The sequence below is a fragment of the Hetaerina americana genome, unplaced genomic scaffold (genome assembly GCF_022747635.1).
Source record: "Hetaerina americana unplaced genomic scaffold, ioHetAmer1.1.p SCAF_2, whole genome shotgun sequence".
Taxonomy (NCBI): Eukaryota; Metazoa; Arthropoda; class Insecta; order Odonata; family Calopterygidae; genus Hetaerina; species Hetaerina americana.
Genome location: NW_027286763.1, coordinates 109,348,017 through 109,368,753, shown reverse-complemented (window position 1 = coordinate 109,368,753; position 20,737 = coordinate 109,348,017). Strand labels below are relative to the sequence as shown.

The following is a 20,737-nucleotide window of genomic DNA, read 5'->3' as shown; positions in this document are numbered from 1 at the left end:
TCCTTCACGTTTTTGATTCCTCAACAAGATCCTATGGAAGTTGATAAGGTCAATTCGTCCTGGGCACCATGTGGGCAGAAATTGGCGTCAACAGTGAGCAGATAGTAATGAACCCGGGATATACAGTGTAGGTTTATCCTGGTCGAAACTGGTCACAAATATGTTCGAGTCGCACTTATTTCGATGCTATCGAGATGACGGCCAATTCTCAGTTTTCGCAACTTATCCGCATTACCATTTAAAAATAAAGAAGAATCTCAAATGGAATCCGCAGAACCAAACACAAGTAGGATTTTTGGAAATAACGATATTTTTAAAAAGCTTTGCATGTTGCATACATGCCCGGAGGTGGGGGGACTTGCGTAGGTAAGCATACATAGACAGTGTTGAAGTCCATACGGCACTCCACTACGGAGAGAAGTGACATGCAATATAAATTTTTGAATTAAATACTTATTACAAAGTCAAGGATTATTGAAAGATCAATGATGGCTATCTGGGCTACAGTTCACTTAACATTCCATCTAGTTAAACGTATAAAGATAAACTTACACCTTGAGAGAGAGGAAGCTCCCAGAAAAATAATTTATCATCGGCTCTGTGTACAACTATATGATAGAGAGTTTGTACACACAAGAGACGAGTTAGCAGTCCATTATCACTTGCGTGTTGTGAAGAACATTTCCTTGTGTTGTTTCCAATTTCTTAATATAAATGCTCACTTAACTTGAAACCTTCGTGTTCTACACACAAGGGTAATGTTAAAGAGGCCTTTTATTTCTCCTTGACTCACTGACTAGACTGAGACAATTGAATTTGAAATAAATACTTGAAATAAATGTTGTAAATCACCAGCTCTTGGCAATATATATTAGGCCTGAGGAGGAGGCTTGTGGGGAACAAACAACCAATTTCAACAGTCCCTGTGCCATTAGTTAAGAAAAACATATGGAAAATATAATTTAAGTCTTTTACGTGGAGTATGGGTCTGAAACTGGGTCTTTGAGGCAACATTATTATTACAGACCTGTGAGATAGGCGGATGGGAACAGTTGAGAAAATACACAAGTTGGAAAGAGAAATATCATGTATGAATTTTTAAATAATTATGTTTATTTACCATTCGATGGTTGCATAATATGATAGATATTGTCAAAAATATTTAAAACACAAATAAAGAGTAAATATATACATGTTTATACACTTTTTACTTGAATACCAAGTCACTGATATCTGTCTAAAGGAAGTCATTGATAGAATAAAGAGGATTGGGTGATAGCAAATAATACAATTACCAATAAATAATAGGAGACATTTAGTTTCTATTTGGAATCTTGAGAAGACTGGCAAAAAGGGGGGAGGAAATGTTGAAAGGAGCCAGCATGTTTTAAGTGAAACTAAAAGGCAGGATATATGGTAAAGAGTAATTAAGACAATAGGTGTTATATGCTGCAAGAAGGCATCTGGATATACCAAGGAGCCGAAGAAGAAATTAAAAAGCAGACATGAGGGAATCCATTCAAAGCATTATGCATTATTGTGGTGAATAGATAACACCAAAACATAACTTTAAAAGGTAGATTGAATAATCATGCTTATTACTTGTCAATGGAAATTCGAGGACGTAAAGGTGAGAATTCTGGGTAAGATGGATTAGGTACCTATTTTGGACTGGGGGAAGTGAAGTAGAAATATTTGAAATTGAAGAATGATTTATGTAGTTAGGGTGTTAATACATCCAGTGTTGTGCTAAGTGGGTCCTAATAGAATAGCAGTGTTTAGACTCTCAGTCAATAAAAAGCCCAAATTGACAATCGGTTGATAATAATTAGCTAATATCTATAATGAAAATGTGCAACTCATTTTGATCTTCTCAATGAAGTTCATCTTTAAGAAAATGGGTCCTTATTGTGTTAAGCTTGAGTAAAACAGTCTGAAAATAGTTGCCGCTGGGGTCCATATGCAAATCTTTTTTATAGTTGTATTTGATTCGGCACTATAAACATTCTAAATATGTACCTCTTCGTGAACATCCCAACCTCCTAAAACCAGGTAAAAATCTCTTCTGCCTCTAGCAATTTGTGATACACCCTGGTGGACTTGCTTTGAATTCCAACGCGTCAGTATGAAAAAATACCTCAGTATACCATATGAATACCATACCTCAATTCTTGTTTTATTATTCTTTCATTTTTCAATTGATGCTGTTTGTCTTCCTCTCCCATGCCTGAACGTTTGTGCAGCCTCTCTTTTGCAACATAGAGGTGGTTGCTACTGCCCTCAGTACAAAAATGACTATTCACACTGTAAGTACTTGGATTCACATGCAGTGTATGTGATCATAAAAAATAATGTTTTGAGACACCGGAATAACTTTTAAAGTAGCATACATTTATGAAGTGAAACGACATAACTTAATAAGGAAAATTCTCAGGCAATAGGCCACTACTCTGAAATATTATTACGCACTCGTTTCTTGAATGGAGAAATTACTTAATTGATTTTATTTTTGCATTCGTCCACTGTTTTCAATTATATTATGGGTGAGTTATTACCTTGTACTGTAATCTCGAATATCTAATTGCCAGTGGCGTTCAAGTACGAACTCCACTTTGGTGAAATATTTCAAAATAGTTTCTTTAATATAGACACAAATCCCATAAACTCAATTTTATTGGAAACAATTGTCACAAAAATTGATGCTGAGCGATGATTGATTGCTTATTGATTCAATCATTCGATATAGAAAATTACGTCACACGGACGCGAAATCGTATTGCCCGCGAAATATCCAGTGGTGCAAGTTGTTTACATTTTGGTGCATCATGGGATAGTCGGTAGGGCACGAGGGGCTAGATGCGATGGAAACCGTAGTGGAGCGTTGTTACGGGAAAATAATTTCTTGCAGATAATTGGTTGGATTATGCAGTAAATTTTCTCGGAGAGTTAACTGTAGTGAATGAAATATAAGGTGAAGCTGTATGCGTAAGGTAATGAGAATTTGTATCGTTTATATTTTTGGGTTTTTATCGCGCTGTATTTTGTTTGGGGGGGGCCTGGGTAAGAATTAACATGGCGGACATCTCGCTGTTTGTTTTCCCGCTGACCTTGCCGCTAAGCGTTTTGGCGGTACCAATGGCGTAGAATAAAACGTCGTTTTATAAATTAGAAGAAACTTTTAAAGTAATGCTGAAACTATTAGTGTATTACTCATTTATAACAAGAGAATTCAATATGTGTGTTAAATTGCTGAATACAAAAATTGTAGATGAAATTATATTTCTGGTGGTAATAAGATAGAAAGGTGTTCTGTGTTTATGTATTTACCGTTTTTTCTTATTTATGCAAGGTATGTCAAGTACTTTCGTGGCAGATACTTCCGACTCTCACAAGTCAGACAACACTGTTATCATCATAGTGAATAGTGATGGCAGTCTCTCGGTGGATCAGGAAACTCTTCAAAGCTTGCTTGGTACGTTGATTAATTAAATACTTACCTCCAAATATAATTATCGATTCACTAAATGGAAGTCTGTGTGTAACTATTGTGTTTCCGAAAGGAAATGATTGCGCAGATCAATAGGCGTTGTTTTTAATGTGGGCGTTATTTTGTTTCAAACGTTGATCTCGCAATTTGCATACATAGAAATTAAGAAAAGGCTAATTAAAGAAAATCGTATAGCTCTGTTTTGTACACATATGATGTTTCCATTCTCTGTGTACTATTTACCATGTTAGATGTTGACTAACTAGGACACATTCTACTTAATTTATGTTGAATTATTCAAAATCTTTGCCGCGAGTGATAAAATGAAGCGTATATGTGTAAATTAAAGACTAAGTAACAATGCAGAGTACCTTTACTCCACCAATTATGTTTTATCGGCCTATTTTTGTAAAATATTTATTTCTCCTATTTGTAATTTGGTGAGTTTTCCAATTGACATCTACTTTTCAATTTTCTCGCTATTGAGTCTAGTCTGTTGAAAAGTTTGTAAGAATTATTGCCAGAAAATATCCTTCATTATCTGAAAATGTTAGTAAATATTCAAGTAGGCAGTTGCGTGAAACTGAACCAAATTCTTTGTGGTAGAAAGCGAAATAGTAGTTGATCCCAATTTACGAAAGCTAATTTTTTTTAAGATTTAAAGGAAATGTGGGTTTTGATGTCAATTAAATTCCATGTATAGTTGAAGAAGAAGTGCAAAAGAGAGTAATGAGATCATTTCTTTGATGTGAGATTAAGTTAATGATTACTACTCTGAGGGGAATGTCTTTACAGGGGAGATCTAAAGGGAGTTCATGACAAATAAAAAATTCCCAGACTGGTAATTGAGTCAGCTGTGATAGCAATAGGATTAACTGAAGCTGTGCTGAATACTACATTGCTGCTTGTTCCATTGGTTCATATCTTTAATATTTTTTGGTTAATTAGCATTGATTATGAATTTTTTGGCTCGTGTGGTTTGAAAACACTTTTCTTATGTGTAATGGTTTTTATAATCAATAGCATTTTCAAGTGAAATGTCTCTGGTATAAGTGTAGCTTAATGTTGCAATTTTTTGTGAACCATAGGACCTCTTTCAGAGGTAATTGTAACGAAAAATTTGAAAAAAAAAATGCTTTGAAAATTATCTTTATTGTTACAGCCGGTCATTCCCTTATGATATGCAGTACAAATCCCTCCCGTATCATGCAATTCTGATATTTTAGTTTTTGAAAATTTCAAAGAGTGATTTCCTAATTAAATGAAGAATACAATGTATCTTTCCACTGTCCTTCATTTGTGTACAACTAGTTTCAATACTCAAGCGTCATCATCAGGTACGTACGTACCTGATGATGATGCTTGAGCGTTGAAACTAGTCATACGTGAATAAAGCACAGTGGAAAGATACATTGTATTCTTCATTTAATTTACATGAATTTCCGCAAAGTTGAGCCGGGAACAATTGAATAAGTAATTTCCTAATAATCAGCAAAACTAATAGTAGTTCCGACAAATAGTATTTATAGGTAATGATGTTGTCATGATAATTGTAAGATGCCAGTTGTAGCAGCTATTACCATGAGTCTTAATTTTTCTATTCCAGATAAGATATTTTGAGCCATAATAATTCAATACAGGCATAATTACAATATACACTATTGTAGATCATAAGAGTTATACTAAGGCACCGGACCATCCCTTTCATCCTAGTGAAGATGTTTTGAATTTAAGCAGTAGTACTGATGTGCTGCCATCTAAGGATTCCTTCTTAATGAGATCAGATAGAAAAGTTAGATGGGCTGAAAAAAAGTTGGAATTGCAGGAGACATTATTTACATCTGAATTATGCTAAATAGGTAATATTTGTGTTGCTCATTTTCGATGTACAAATTTAAAACAAAATTATTTAAAAATTCAAATTTTTAGGAAGAGTTTTACGAAATCAACTTCTTAATTTTCAAAAGTTCATCTTTAATTTAATCTGCCCTTATTGCTAAGGACAGATTCATCATCATATTTTCAAAAAATCATCATTTTCTTTGGCTGGTTATATTCAAAGAAATCTTCACTAAATGATATTTAATAAATGGCAGGTTTAAAATGAGCGCTGAGGAAATTTTGGATAAACAAAATAGAATGTTGGATTTTTTAAAAATTCAGAGACAGGTTTCAGGCAAAATTTCCAGTTAAATGGTATACCACTTATGACAGGAGTCAATTAGGAGATCATTTGGTCAGTTTTCAGTAATGTGAATGTTTATGACATTTTGCTTATAATTAATATTTTTGCATCTTGTCAACTTTTAGTAATCAATTTCAGGAGCAAGGCATCGCGGCCAGGGTTAAAGTTATTAATAGGGCTAGCCAAAGGAATTCTGATTGACAAAGTTGTTCAAATGATTCATCCTAAAGGGTAAAAATCTTCTCTAAATACAAGCTTTGAAGAAAATGAAATTTTTCAGTCAAATCATGTAATTTTTTGGCCAGTGTCATTCTTTTCCCTTTTACTTTTATCATAGCTTTTGAAAGAAAGGGCATTCATTGAGCCGCAAAATTTTATCTTATAAACAATTTCATCGGTAGTGAATTTTTCTGTTTTCTGAAATTCCCCAAATTTGTCAAAAATACCCGCATATTTTTTTATTCCAAAATCCTTTTGTGATATATCTTGGGTAGAAGTTACGCTCTCTCAATTTTTTATGGATAATATCATTTTTTTGAAAAAATAGAGATTATCTCCTCATGCACGTTAGTGGTGGCTGGTAGAGGCAAGAAGAAAATGTAGTAAGGGAATCAAACGAAGATTACCAATCTGGCCAATGATTTTCATAAAAATTCCCATAAAATTGGGGTAGGATCGCAGAAACTACTTAATTCTAAACAAAAAGGTGAAGTTTTTGATGTGTGTAATGTGTTTTAGTTACATTTCTTTGAGAAAATTACATTTTTTCATTTAAATTTTCTGTTTGTTTGGCAGTTGGAGTTTAATAACTGTTGTCTTGGCTGCCAATATTCTGTGGTTCCATTATTTTGTCAGTATTAAAACCACCATGATAGACACTCTTGCCGCTAAGTAATTACAGCATTGACTCTTGAATATACCCACAGCCAAATATTGGAGGATTTTTGTGATTTTTTAAAAAATCTTCTATAGCTGTGTTATTTATGCATTAACATCCTTAGTGGTATCTGAGATAGTGGCTAATTTCTCATATCCTGCTATTTGTTTAGTCCAATTGAATATATTAATGATAATAATGGAATAAACTAGTCTAATCGTGAATTCCATGATGCATTTTTTAAATCTTATATTTATTTTCATCCCATTTATTATTTTATACATTCCATTTTAGTCCCAAATAAGTTTGAATAATAGTTTTGATTTATATATAATGATGCTTGTTTTATTTTTAAACTTGTCCTTAAATTATTCTTGAGCTGATTTCTAATAATCCTTATTCTTATCCTGAGTGGAGACTTTATTAGGGTGGATAAAGGTGCCTATTCTACAATCATCTCTGCCATTGTCATATGCCCTCTAGAATGTAATTGTGATGTCAATTTGATCATGACTTTCATAAGGTACAAATACACGTATAATTTGTGGCAAAAGTAGGTTCAAAGCTAAGTTTTATGACAGGATTTTCCCATAATCAAAATATTGGTAAATGTGTACCAACTTTTTCTACAATTTTAATACCAATACCAGTATAATTATTAGTTTCCCAAGGAAGGAAGGGATTTTGGTTTCATGAGAGTTGATTCTTTTCTCTTCATTCAAAAATAGTAAAATTTTCATTGTGTTCAGTGAAAATATCTGTGATAACCGTGGGATATCTTCTATAAAAGTAATGATTAAGAGAAAGTTCTTTGGTGCAGGCAAACGGTTGACCTGACATTTTCTTCATTGTTAATGGGATTAATCAGCCAATTTTTCCTTGTGTATTTCAAGCTAACACAGGTTAATTTTAAGGATAAATCATCTCTGGTGATGGAATAATCAGGAGTCTTTTGAAGGTTGCAGATACAAGGCATTTGGAATTAATTCCTCAAGCCCGAGGTATTTTTAATTTCAATTTTAGCCTGTGGTGAAAAATTCAAAAGCTTATCAGCAAATTCTCATCTTAGCTGGGCCCTCTTTAATAATCTCTATAATGCTCCATCTCAAATTTGACTTATACTAATAGGATATTTGTGATATCCTAAATGCTCCTATTTTGTGGATTCCTGCATGATACAAGGCTTCTGCCTGGCAAGAATATCCAGTATAACATCTATGAGGAAAAATCTTGTGATCATTTTTTTTCTTTAAAAAAATAAATCCATTTCATGATTGGTAAATATCTGAAAATTCTGGGGAAACGACATACACTCTCAATTAACCGTTTTTTGGGCAATCCATGCAATTCTCTTCCCAGAACCTAATATATTTTAATAAAATTACTATTGTGAATATAATTAAATGCTGTGTATCTTTGATGATATGCTTTAAAAAAAATAAAAGTTTGAAATACCCTTGCTTTCTTAAAAGTTTGATTTCACAAAGTCAATAATAATTAATGTTTAAATTTATACAGTTTTGTACTATCAGTATTTTTCCATTATCATTTCCCTTGCATTAATTATACCACAGATCTCCATATTCTACTTTTATGGCGACGAAATGAATATTTTTACTGTGCAATGATTAGTCATTTACTACCTGCGATATATTACTCTTATAGATACACCACACGATGAATCTTTATCAACAATCTTTCATGAATATTTGTCCTTTGCCAGTCTTTTTTTCCTGGCTATGTGATTGGTTTAGCTTACTGAGGAATGTATGTTTGCTAATTGATAATTGAGTGTTATTGTAAAACCATAATTCCACTGTTATAATAATTTGCTAACAAATGGGAAAAAGTGTATCTTCTATTGCTGAAAAAAAACATTAATCAAAAGGAATGAAGATAGAGAGTCTCAGAATGTAAAAATCTGTGATACCACAGCCACTTCTTCCATGTATTTTGATTAGCTCTGCTTCGTCATGCAGCTATAAGCACGGATAGTCGAGGGTTTACTGTACCTAGGTATTTCACTTGAAAGTCAGGACTCAATGAGAACAATGTATTTTGATCTCGGGTGCAGGAGTGCATTTTCTTAAAGGTAGTTTTATGTTAAGAGCCTGTTAGGAAGATTAGGGGAAAGAAGGTAATGGGTCAGAGGTCAAAGGGTGGGTTGGAAGGTCAAGGTTGCCATTTATTATTGATAGGTGTAATCAAGGCGAGAATCAATCGGGTCATTATCATTCTTAAATTCTTTTTGTGTGTTCATCATGTAAATTTGCTTGAGGATTTTTTGTGCTTGAGATGTTGATTATAATTCCTTTATTCCATCTTTTCTCATCATATCTATATTTCTTGAATTGCATGCATTTTGCACTGTATCTGAAGATTTGACTTTAAAATGGTTGACGCATAAAATAAATGCAGTAACTGTATTAATGGACAAAACTCATGATTTCCTCATATTGATTTCTACGTTGAATTCAAGGAATGCCCATGTAGCTTAACAGGCTAAAGCCCTAGGTTGGACATCGAGGGATCCGGGTTTGAATACAGATGAAAGCAAATGATTTTTATGCTCTGAAATAGTTGCATTGTGATGAAAATTTAGCTGATGAATCAATTAAAAGTTACTGTCTTGGTATCTCCTGCAGTTTCTTGTAATTTATTGGTATTAGGCTGAAATATATGGAACTATTGATGAACGGAAACAAAATAAAACTTTTTAAGTTCCACAGAACCTGAAGATGTTGACTGCTTGACGAAACCGGTCGTTTGAATAAAAAATTGAGTAACTTACAAAGTTTAGTTTTGTAGCTGATTTGCATAGAGAGTGGTATTTAAAATTAAAATTTTTAAAGCCATTTGTTTTGAGTTCTGTCACCCTAGCGGCAATGAGCAGATAGTTTTTCAGGCAGGGGCATGATTGGATGTGTGGATAAAAGACTGACACTTTGTATTCTGTTCATCATTTATCATTTCTCCCTCAAAATCTGGCAAAATCTATCTCCATAGGTTTAAAATTAAATTATTTTATCATTATGATCACCATGGGAAAGGTTTACAAGCGAATGTATACACTTTGATATAATGAGAAAAGAGGCAATGATGGCCTTACGATGAGGTTTTTACTATTTATATCCCACAGCTTCACCTCTGGAAACATAACTTTAGAAGAAAGACTTTTGAATTGGTGCATAATGAATAAGAACAAGATTCATAGCATTTATGCAGGGGAATTCAGTCAGAATAATTAACTAGATCAGTAATAGTTCCCTTGTCAAAAGGGAAAAGCAGCAGTATGTGAGGACTAAAGTTTGATTTGCACTCAGCAAAAGTAGTATTCAGGATTGTCAATAAGAGGAGGGATAGTGATTACTGAATAGAAAATCAGTTAGGGTTCCAAAAGGGATAAGGAAGGCATATAGCAGTAATGTGGGTGCCTGATGGATAGGAAGAAACATTGAATATAATCAGGATCTATTTGGAGGCTTAATTAATTTGGAGGTGTTCCATGGAGTTAATTGGGTAGAATTGATGAATTTATTATAGAAGATAAGAGGGGTGGAGTGGTGGAATAGATGACTTATCTGTAACCTGTACATGTCTCAGACTGTTTAGGTAAGTGCGGTTGAAGGGGAGTGAGGATGGGTAGTTGTAGGAGGAGAGGTGAGGGAGGGTTGTCCATTACCACTGGTGGTGCTTTTGAACATGTGTGTGTGTGAGAAATGGTGAAAAGAGGTGTGGGGAGAACAGGAGATGGTAGTCTAAGTCTGTCGAAAATTCTTAAAATCAGTTATGTTTGAAGATGATCAAGTTTTAATTAGCCAGCCCCCAGCCATGGGGTTGCAAGCATTGCTGAGTGCAAGAGAAAGTGAATGTGGTAGGTGTAGGGTGAGAATCAAGCAAAGTGAAGGAAGAGTAAAACTAAGGTAATCTTTAAAATAGTGGTTAGGCATTCAGGTAGTATTTTGTACCAAGATGGTCAAAGTAGAGTGGACATGGGAAGAATAAATGTGTAAGGCAAAGATGCTGTCACAGTTGGTGACAGGGATGTTGAGAATAGATGAGAGAATGGATTAATTAATGTGAGGAATGTTTTTGTGTGGTGCAGAAACTTGGAAGTTTGAGCATGATTCATATTAATATCTCCCCTTGCATTATTGATAAAAAATTTTTTGAGCCATTTAATTTTTCAAGAATATTTCATGATGTGATAAATTATGTTTCCCAAAAAAGTTAATTCAAGGATTCCCCCTGACAATTTGTAAGATATCATCTATGCATATGTACACGTGTGAATATAATTCCAAAATTTTGATTTATTATGATTAGTGATTCTTTAGACAATTATAATAATTTAGGAAGTTAATTTTTCCATATCCAAATGGCCAAGTCAGACTTAATTTGTGTGTATAAACAGGCTAGGGGAAAGCGAAGAGTAAGGTTTCTTTGACAGCATAAAGGATGGTAGAAAATATGAGGAGAGGATTGGGATTTGTGTGTGGTAGTGGAGTCTTATGACGTGAGGTCTTTGTTTTTAGGACTGGCCTTTAAATGATGGAATATCTAATTATTTTGTCACATTACCTTACATGCACATGTTCGGAAGGCAGCACATGGAAATCATTTGTTTTCCTTCTTTACATTGTAAATTGGATTGAGCGTGATAATTTGAACTCTTTTCAAAATTGTTTTGTGCAGATGTTTTTAAGAAGTTATCTCTGGAGATACGCCCTGCATTGTTTTATCCTTCTTAAGAGAAATCAGAGACATACTTTGTAGACATGGCTGTGACACTCCAAGTTGAGTGAATGAGTGACATTTTCATAATTGGCATGACCATTCAAAATACCTCATTTTAACATGTCACCATTTGGTGAATCTTTCTTGCACCAAACTCAAAGTTGATGAACAACATTTTAGATGGAGATTGCCGTGTCTCTAATGCAGATTTATGTCTCCAAATAAGTAAAGAAAGAAAGTTTCAGTGAGTGTCAGGCCCAAAATTTCCTTATTTCAAGAAATAAATGAAAATGGTGGATGAGCGTGAAAACATTTAGTTGTAAATTCCTCAGTAAAACCTTGGGGAATGATTTTTACAGTTTAAAATTGATGCATTTCACTATTACCTTCATGGTGATGTGTATCATTTACTGATAATTAGACGTACATATATGTGAGTTGCAGTGTTGACGTGAAACTCAAGGCAGCAGGAGAGGCACCCAAAAGATGCAATGCTCCTTGTGGTCGTAGTGAGTGCATCTCCTTCCCCATTTTACTTTTTTTAATAGAGATTAGGCTGGAAGAGATTCACAGTTCTGGCCAGTTAAATGCAGTATGCCAACAGCCTGGCGGATGAGCATAGAGGAGTGTATTGAAACTGTACTGGACCAACTTCACATGCAAGGATGAATGAGAAAGTATCTTGAACACATGGTGGCTGTTCAATGCTAATGTAATAGTGGAACAAATGAAAAATGCACCGCTTTGGAGGCTCTTAAAAAGTCTTGGCACGGGGGAGTGGTCTTCGTCTTGCAAGGAATGAATTTTGGGGCATTAATTTGCTTCATGTATGCTCATGGAGTGAGTGTGTGTGCGGAAAGAATATAAAACCCAAAGCCGTACACTTAAGGGCACTTATAGGGGGAATAAAGAAGGGGGTTTACAGGGAGAAATAGCAATCACTCAATCACTCCGGTATATGTAGACACATTGACCGTCGTGAATCGCAAACACACAACACTCAGGGTTTACGGGGCGGGAAGCCCGACGCCAGTGACCCGTCATTCAGACAATGAAGTATAAAATAAAAAATAACACTCACTCCCTCGCTCAGGTATTTGCAAACAAATTGACCTTCGCAAGTCACAAACACACACACACTCAGGGTTTACGGGGTTGGAAACCCGACGCCAGTGACCCGTCACTCAAACTAGGAAGACACTGTAAGCACAGTGCTGGTGGGGAAATAGTGCCGAAAAACCTGACACCAGGTGTTTCGCCTGCTAAGCAGGCCTCTTCAGAGAAGAATGATGAAATTAGTCGGAGCCAAAATATATAAGTAACAGTTAAGTAGGGGAGGGGGGGGATGGTAATGGACAGGGGAAGGTTATTGGGGGGGGAAGCACGGGTGGGTGGGCGAGGGGCCAACAGGAGAAGGTTCAATTCTTGGGAAATTTGAAGGTCGTAGGGGGGGGGAATGGTCGTTTGACCGTTGGGGAAGGGACGGTCATGATTCAGGAAGGGAGATTGAAAACAAGGATGACGATATTGGGCCTTTGTCACTGTTCATGAGTTTTTCTTTTGTTTTGTTAATGTACAGACTTTCGTAATGGTCGAGTAGGTGATTAGGCACATGTTTCAATAGCTGTAGGTCTTCAATTGTGATGTTGTGTGAGTTTTCGTGTATGTGTTGGGCGACAGATGATTTGTTGAAATTTCCCAGTCTGTAACATGCAGCGTGTTCTTTAAAGCGTGTGCGAATATTGTGTGGGTTTTATATTCTTTCCATTCACTCGGCCGTAGTACGTTCTTTATCTATTTATTAAGAGTGTGTGTGCGTCAAGGAATCAATTAAGTGCATGCAATTGAGAATAGTTGCATGTGTATGCCCTTGTTCACAAGTGCCATGTTGAAAATTATTCTTTGGTGTAATGTTAGGAATTCCAAGAGACAGGGTATATACCTGTATTACGAAAACCTACAAAATTGGCCTACAAACGGTATGGTTTTATCATTAATTTCATGGAAACTTTCTATATTGAAGAGAAATAATAATTAACATTTGTGAATTCCACTAAAGTTTTTGTATTCATTCGACCCAGGTTTCAACCCTTGTGTGTTGTATTTCCACAACAGTGTCATCTTCGGGTGAAAATTGCATAAATGCTGGCAAATATGCACTCCCTTTGGTGGGCGGACATTGAATGTTAAGGTGCAAGGGCCAAAGAGAGGGTACTTGGGGCCGAGTGGGGGAGAATTAGGGGAAGATAAATTCTGAATTCGATGGTTACAGGTCTTAAGTGAAAATTCTATATCATTGAAACCCTGCACCTCCTCAGAAAAACACCCCTACCTTTATGGATGCGCAGTCGACCTAGGGTAATTGATGAGATAGCCAATGCGCCATAACTAGCAGCAGTGCAGCAAAGGTATTTCTTCCTAAATTAATTCATTTGATGTGCCCAATTTATTCACAAGTGTATCAAAAACTGATGCATTAAACCCATGGACTTATCCAATGAAGAATAAGAAAAGTATGAATTGAAAAAATTTAATCACTAGCTAAATTATGCCTTAACCAGAATTACTTTGTCTTCAATTAGAACTTTTGCAGCAAAAAATGGGCTTCCAATGGGGTCATCTCTATCATGCATGAAGAAAGAATCAAAGACTTAGCTTTTCCACAGAGAAGAATTTATTTTGTTGACTAGTTAGTTTTGGTAAACTGCAGCTTCATCTGGACTGGTTACAAAAAGTTAACACTGAAATGCATGTATCATCAATGAGTGGGAATGGTGGGGATTACTATCTAAGAACAACTGAAGACCTCTACCCTTCTCCCTGAAATCAGTGACAAACTGCCATATGGCAAACCCTTCCTCCTCCCCCCACTCACCCTCTCTCCGCTTGCATCACACACCCACCCCGGTTTCCTCCTCCCTTGCCTTCTCCACCCCAACTGCCCCCAAGTACCACCTCTTTGGTCTATTTGCCTAACCATCTCCACTCCTGCCCACCAAAATCGCCTAACTCCCTCCCCTCCCCACCTCCTGCCTCTCAGCAACCGGGGTATGTACATATTTGCCAACTTGCATGTAATTTTCACCTGAAGATGACACGGGAGTGTTGAAACCCAGGTCTTTTAAATAAAAATAGTACAGTGGAAAGTGTTAATAATTATTTTTCTCCAAAATTAGTCCAATTAAAAATTTGTAATGGTCTCCATTATCTGGACTAGATGTGTAGAGAATTACATATCTTGCCTCAGATGAGGCCTGTGAAATCTGTTGATAGTTCTCATCATATGTCACAAGCCCGTTTTCACATGTCAAAATATGGTAAGAAGTACTGACTTTCCATGCATGTTATCTCAAATTATTTGATAAATGGTTTTCCATGTTGTGAAAAATTTAATGCTCAGAAAAGATGTTGGCAATGTGTGTCACATAATTTTGTGGTGAAGTTGATGTAATTGTGCCACAACAAACTACAGAATGCCGAGGAAAGAAAACAGAATGTGGCAACATTTCCATTTTATTTAAGGAATGAATGTTTGTTTATTGAATTAGCTACACGTGGTATGCACATTTCTAATTATTGAAAGAATGTTCTGAAGGTTTTCATTTTATAACCAAACAATTTGTAGATATGTTGACATGAAAGTTTGAAAGTGATCAGCCAGAGCACTATGTAGGTGCTTGCTTTGCAGATCCATTGACAACATTTAGGATGTAACTCATCAATGGTCATGTGGCTTACAGGACTGAAAGTAAAATGAGGGAAAAAGTGAATCCTCGATAGAAATTCCTCTTATTCAAACATCATTAGTTGAGATGTTAGATTAATGTTGTGATAGAAGGCAAGGGGTTTTAATTGGATTCCTTGGATTGGGTTACTTGAAGCCATGAATAAACAATATATCATGTATAAATATGAAGAAAATTTGAGAATATTAAATGAAATTTTCACTTTTTCTCTTTGTTCTGTTGTTCATAAAAGTTTTTTAAATGCTTTGTACTTCGTCCACATGTTACTCAAGCATTTATTTGCTTGTTATTGTGTACAGCACGGTCCATTTTCTGTCTTTTATTTTCAAATTTTGGATGAAGTTTTGCTGGAAGACCTTCCAAGGTTGGCAAACTTAAAGTATGGCACTAAGGGGAATGTATGGAATGTGATGAATGTCTGTTCTTTGCAGCCAACCAGCAGGGCACATCTGTTAGTGTGGTAAGAGTGGGTGGTGGCATTGATGGAGGAGCGGGGAAGGAAGGTGCCAAGGAAGCAGGGGAAGGGGATGACGATGATGGCAGTCCCCAGCTGGATCTCACCGTGGAGGGTATATTCCCTGCAGGGGCTAATGCATCCTCTCATCCTGATGCTGAATCTACTCGTGCTGCAAGTTCTCTTACAGCCGTGTCAGCTCTTGCTGCTGCTGCAAGTGTGGCCCAGGATGGTTAGTTGGAACTCTTTATACTTAATTATTGCTGTGGGGGGGAAATGAGTTTTTGTTGCTTTATGGGTGCAAATTCTGTTTCACCACCTAGGATCACATGCCATTGGTGGTTCCAATAAATTTTTATGTCTTCCACGATAAAAAAATAGCATGAGAAATGTGGTCTCATAATCTAACTCATTTATGAAGGTCAAAGCATGTTCTCTGAAAGTTAATCTCCCATTGATTTTAAGGAACTAGGAGTGTATAATGTTTTCTAAATGCATTATACAATTTCATGAAGATAGAAAGGATATTTCTCAGTTTATTTAAAGTTAGTATGGTAATTTGTTATTAGTAATATTTTTTTTTTAATCCTTGTCAACTCATGATTATCCATGCAGAAATGTATTTCCATAAGAATGAACCATCTACTTCCTTATGCCATGACATTGCATTAAGTTACCTGTTTTGGTTGGTGGCATCACATCTAATGTGGTTTGGTAAAATTTGGTACTGCGAAACCTTAAATTTACTGACTCTAAAGTTTGGAATTTACAGATCCATGGGTTTATGTAATTTTTTGTGGTCTTAGCATTTCTCTCAAAGAGTCATTGCTGCACAACATGCAGCTTTCATGCTGCCCCATCACTGTTTTTTTGTCGGACCTTATCCTCTGACGTTGATTTAAAAAAAATGAGAATTGAAAGTTCTTGTTGTCGGTTTTTTTAAAAAGTTTTGACTGTTGTGCTTTAAAATTTGATACACTGCAATTTCTCCACAAGCACAGGTAATATCTGTTTTGTGAACTGTTGTATATCACTGATATAAATTAATGCAATCAAATCCTCAAATTTATTTTCCTGAAAAATGGAAGTACACTTTAATTTTTACATACTTTTCCATGAGTCCCTTCAAAAATGTTAATTTGGGGTTTCACCGTACTAGGTGCATGTTATATACTGCACAATATTTTGATTAAAAATTTTATTTTCTGTGTATCTCTGGCTGGTAGGCCTTAATAATAATTTTTATCAATACTGCAGCAAAATATAAGTTTAATTATAATACAATAGAAATACATACATTAGGAATAAAAATTATTTGTTTGATTTGATAATGTGTGTTTTGTTATCTCCAGCTGTCAGAAATTTGGAATATGCATACAATATGTACCCTGTATGCTATGGAAAATTTTTGTAATGAATTAAAATATATTAGCCAATGAGTCAACCACAAAGACAATTGATTGCCATGAAAGTGTGCCTAAAAATTGGCAAAAAGTCATTTAACCTGAAGTTGTAACTTCCCTGCAAAGTATTTTATGGGTACTTGAAATATTTTTTCAGCCTATTTTATATCTCTGTTTTTTTAACTAAATAATAATACTCTTTTGTATGTAGTTATGTCCCGTATGTTTACATTAATGTGCAACAGTTGTGCAGTGTTCTCTTGTTGTTCGGAGTACCAAAGTTAAAGTTCAGTTTCAGAAGCTGAAACTGATATCCCTGTGCAGCAGAGCATGAAACAGAGCATACATTTGATGGGCACTTTTCTCATTATGGTCATTTTTGCTGAAATAAAAAATCAATTTATATTGAATAATAATTTTCAACCGTTAGTGGTAAAGTTCTCTAAGAATTTGTATCATCTTCATGTAGGAATGCTGACTGACTAACCCAGCAATAATGGGTCTTGACTTTCAATTTTTGGATCCTGGATGTTGTATTTTGCCGCAGTTGATTCACTGGTTAATATCTTGGTGAAACATTTGTTTTCGACAAACTATTTACATTTTACCGGTGCATTTCACATTCAGAACATGTTTTAAATATAGTGAATGTTCCCTATTTCTGACAACAGAGGAAAGTTTGATATTCCAGGTAAATCAGCACTCAGGGTGTTTTTTATCCTCTGGTGTGCTTTTTGTTGGCTGTTGTGTGTAAATTTCTCAGTCTTGATATTAGGTGGCCACTCATTTGGGAGAATTGGGGAAAAGTTGGCAAATACTCTTCGTGTGTTCAAAAAGGAAATTTGGGAGAGGATGTGAATTTTTTGGAAAAGTTGGGAATTCCTCATGGGAACTATGTTCCTTTTGCTTTCGAGATCAGATCATTTTGTGCTTGCCGTTCATCATTGCGCCCAACTGCTTGGCAAAATCTAAAACTATAGTTGGAACCGTGGAACCTCATTTATTGAACACTTGGCGTATTGAGTAATTCTCGTGACCAACAAAAACATTTCACCGGAATTGAATCACCCGAAAAGCAACTTTTTGCGTAGTAAGGGATGAAAAGAGTCAAATTCCTGGAATGATTGTGCGTCTACTATTTCAGTACTTACTCTGCTAGCACCTTAGTGATCACACATATTTCTAAACTTGCGTTCGGACATATTATTTGTGATTATTTTGTGCTAAGTTTAATAGTATTTTGGGTAAAGTTTTAAAAAAGTCCCCAAAGAGAAAGCCACAAGATGGCAGCCATAAGAGAGCAAAAATAACAGTAGAAGTGGATCTTCAAATAATTGAAAAGCAGGAACTAGGCGTGAGTGTTGCTGATCTAGCAAGTGCATGAAATAGGTTGACTTCAACAGTTAACATTTTTTCCAGAGCAAGGGAAAGATCAAAGAGATGGATGCTTCGAAGGGAGTGACTTATGATATCTGCATAATGGTTACATATACTCTAAGGTGTTGCAACGTTGATTCTCATATGGATACCTGAAAGGCAATGACAATGTGTCTTTATTGATATCGTTAGAGTATCATTTGTGAGAAGGCAAAAGTGATTTTCGCCGAACTGGGGAAGATGCAAGAATAATCGACAACCAAAGAAGTATTTAAGGGAATCCGTGCTTGGTTTGAAAAATTTAAAAGAAGATACAGCATCCATGGATTTGTGAGACATGGTGAAGCAGCAAGCTTCGACTCAAAATCAGCGAGGAACTTCATCAGTTGCTTCAAGAAGCGTGTAGATTCTGAGAGTTACCTGCTGTGACAGGATTTTAACCGGATGGGTCTCTTCTAGAAGAGATACCAAAGGGAACCTATACCTGTACACATAACGGTAGAGGAGAATGCATTGCCTGGCTGCAAGCTAATGAGAGGCCATCTCAAGCAGCTATTTTTTGCCAATGCAAGAGGCTATTTGAAAATTAAACCCCTACACTTTTACCATTCAGAAAGTCCATTGAATCAGTTACATATCATAAATAATTTCTTTAATTTATTTTTTGCTTTTACAAATTGAGTTGGAATTCCTGGTTTCTTCATTCTGCAACAGAAGAAAAGATGAGCATGATCCATATTGGAAATAATGTATTTATAATTTTCTTTGGATAAAACTTGTACATTATTTTTTCATCTTGGTAAGCATTACTGTATTTTACGTTAATTTATATGCAAAAAATTATTTCACTTTAGAGAAAGATTGCAGAACAAATAATGCTTGTTGTATGAGGTTCCACTTTCTGTGATAATCAAAGCATTGGGGTAGGATGCACAAATATATTTAATTCATACCCCCAGTAGAAAAATCAAAAAAGAGGATGGCCTGGTTATTCTGGAAATCTGGAAAATGAGTGTCCACCTTGTGACTCAAGTGAGCAGAATGTGTTGCATGAAACATTAAAAACACCTTAGTGAGCATTATGAAGCCAAGTTACGCAAATATTATGTATCCTGTGGTTGGGAAGTGTGTTTACTTGCTGGAAATTTAGTATTTTTTCAGAATAATGAATGTAGCTTAGTAATTAGTTTAGTGATAAATGTTTAGCGTTAAACAAATATTGAATGATGGGCAAAAATATTGAATGATTATTGATAAAACAAAAAATATAATCTTGGTTAAGCTCTTTTCCCTAGCAGGTGTCTACATGTGAGTAATGAGCCAAGATTTTCAGTCCACCGAGCGCAATCAAGATTAGTATTCCCTTAAATAGAGCAGTTGTAATTAATTGGTAGCTCATGTTTAAAGTTTGTGGCCATGGTTAAATTGTTCATTTTGAACTTAATTCATTTCGAATTCAATTGGTGAGTGATGTTTCCTTGTTTCGTTAGCTTGTAATACTAGTTGCAGCTCATGACTTGATATGCTAATCATGGTTCCACATTGGATTGGGATTGATTTTGATGATATTTGTGTTAGGACTGCTTCTCCCAGGCCACCTACATTAATGCTTTATACCCCTATGGCACTTGAGCTCTTGTAATATGTATTTATGATCGGCTGGACTGTCTTGGGTTCTTTTTCGAAGGATGATAATGAATCAGGTTGGTGTGGTGGCTAGGGTACTGGCTTCCCACCCAAAGGACCCAGGTACAAATCCTGGGGATGGCAGAATTTTTCAGTGGTATCCTGTTCCCTACTCATGTGATCTGTAAAGAGCTTTTTAATTTTTGTACTCTCTTTGTTTGATTTACAATTTTAGTACTCTTTTCATTAAATTATGAATCCTGTTGTGCTTTCCATTTGTACCATGGTAATGCTGACACCCAGTTTCCTTCATGTGTTTCCTTATTCCCTGAAAATTCTGACAAAAAGGCACGAGTAACCGCAAGTGTTGGTTGCGTCCTGTAGTTTGTACCACTTAAAAGGATGAGTGGCAATGATTTGGATTAACCTAATAAATGTGTAACATTTTGAAAGATATTTTCCATTGCATACTCTAAATTTTTCTCTTTTTCATACGATCATTGTAGTAAAGATATGTATGGAGTAGCATCATCGTGAAATATAAGGTACAGTAGACTGTTGTTGGGACATTGTAGCACATTATCCTTGTTAGTTATGTTCATTCTTTCACGTCCCAGTTTCAACCCTTGTAAATAGTTGAGCCCTTCACTTTTAGCCACAAATAGCCCTTATGCCCATTGTAATATTTTAGTAAATGTTTGTAATTGGTGTTATTAATTATTAATTTTGAATACAAATGCAGGATATTTTTTGGAAGCTCCATAAATGCTTAAGATGTTCCTGTGAATGCCAAACATCTATTTAGAAGCAGATTGCATTTGGCAGTGTTTTTCAGCCATCTGCCA

The 20,737-nt window shown here is 35.5% G+C and overlaps 1 protein-coding gene across 1 annotated transcript in view; it reads left to right on the top strand.

The window, feature by feature from the left end:
* The first annotated feature begins 2,856 nt into the window (after nt 1–2,856).
* The window catches only part of pps (protein partner of snf), a 98,751-nt gene continuing 80,870 nt past the window's right edge, over nt 2,857–20,737 (top strand). The window contains exons 1-3 of the mRNA XM_071585635.1: nt 2,857–2,990; nt 3,350–3,472; nt 15,464–15,718. Coding sequence (XP_071441736.1) covers nt 3,352–3,472; nt 15,464–15,718 — 376 coding nt within the window. The 5' untranslated portion in view covers nt 2,857–2,990; nt 3,350–3,351. The remainder of the gene's footprint in view (nt 2,991–3,349; nt 3,473–15,463; nt 15,719–20,737) is intronic.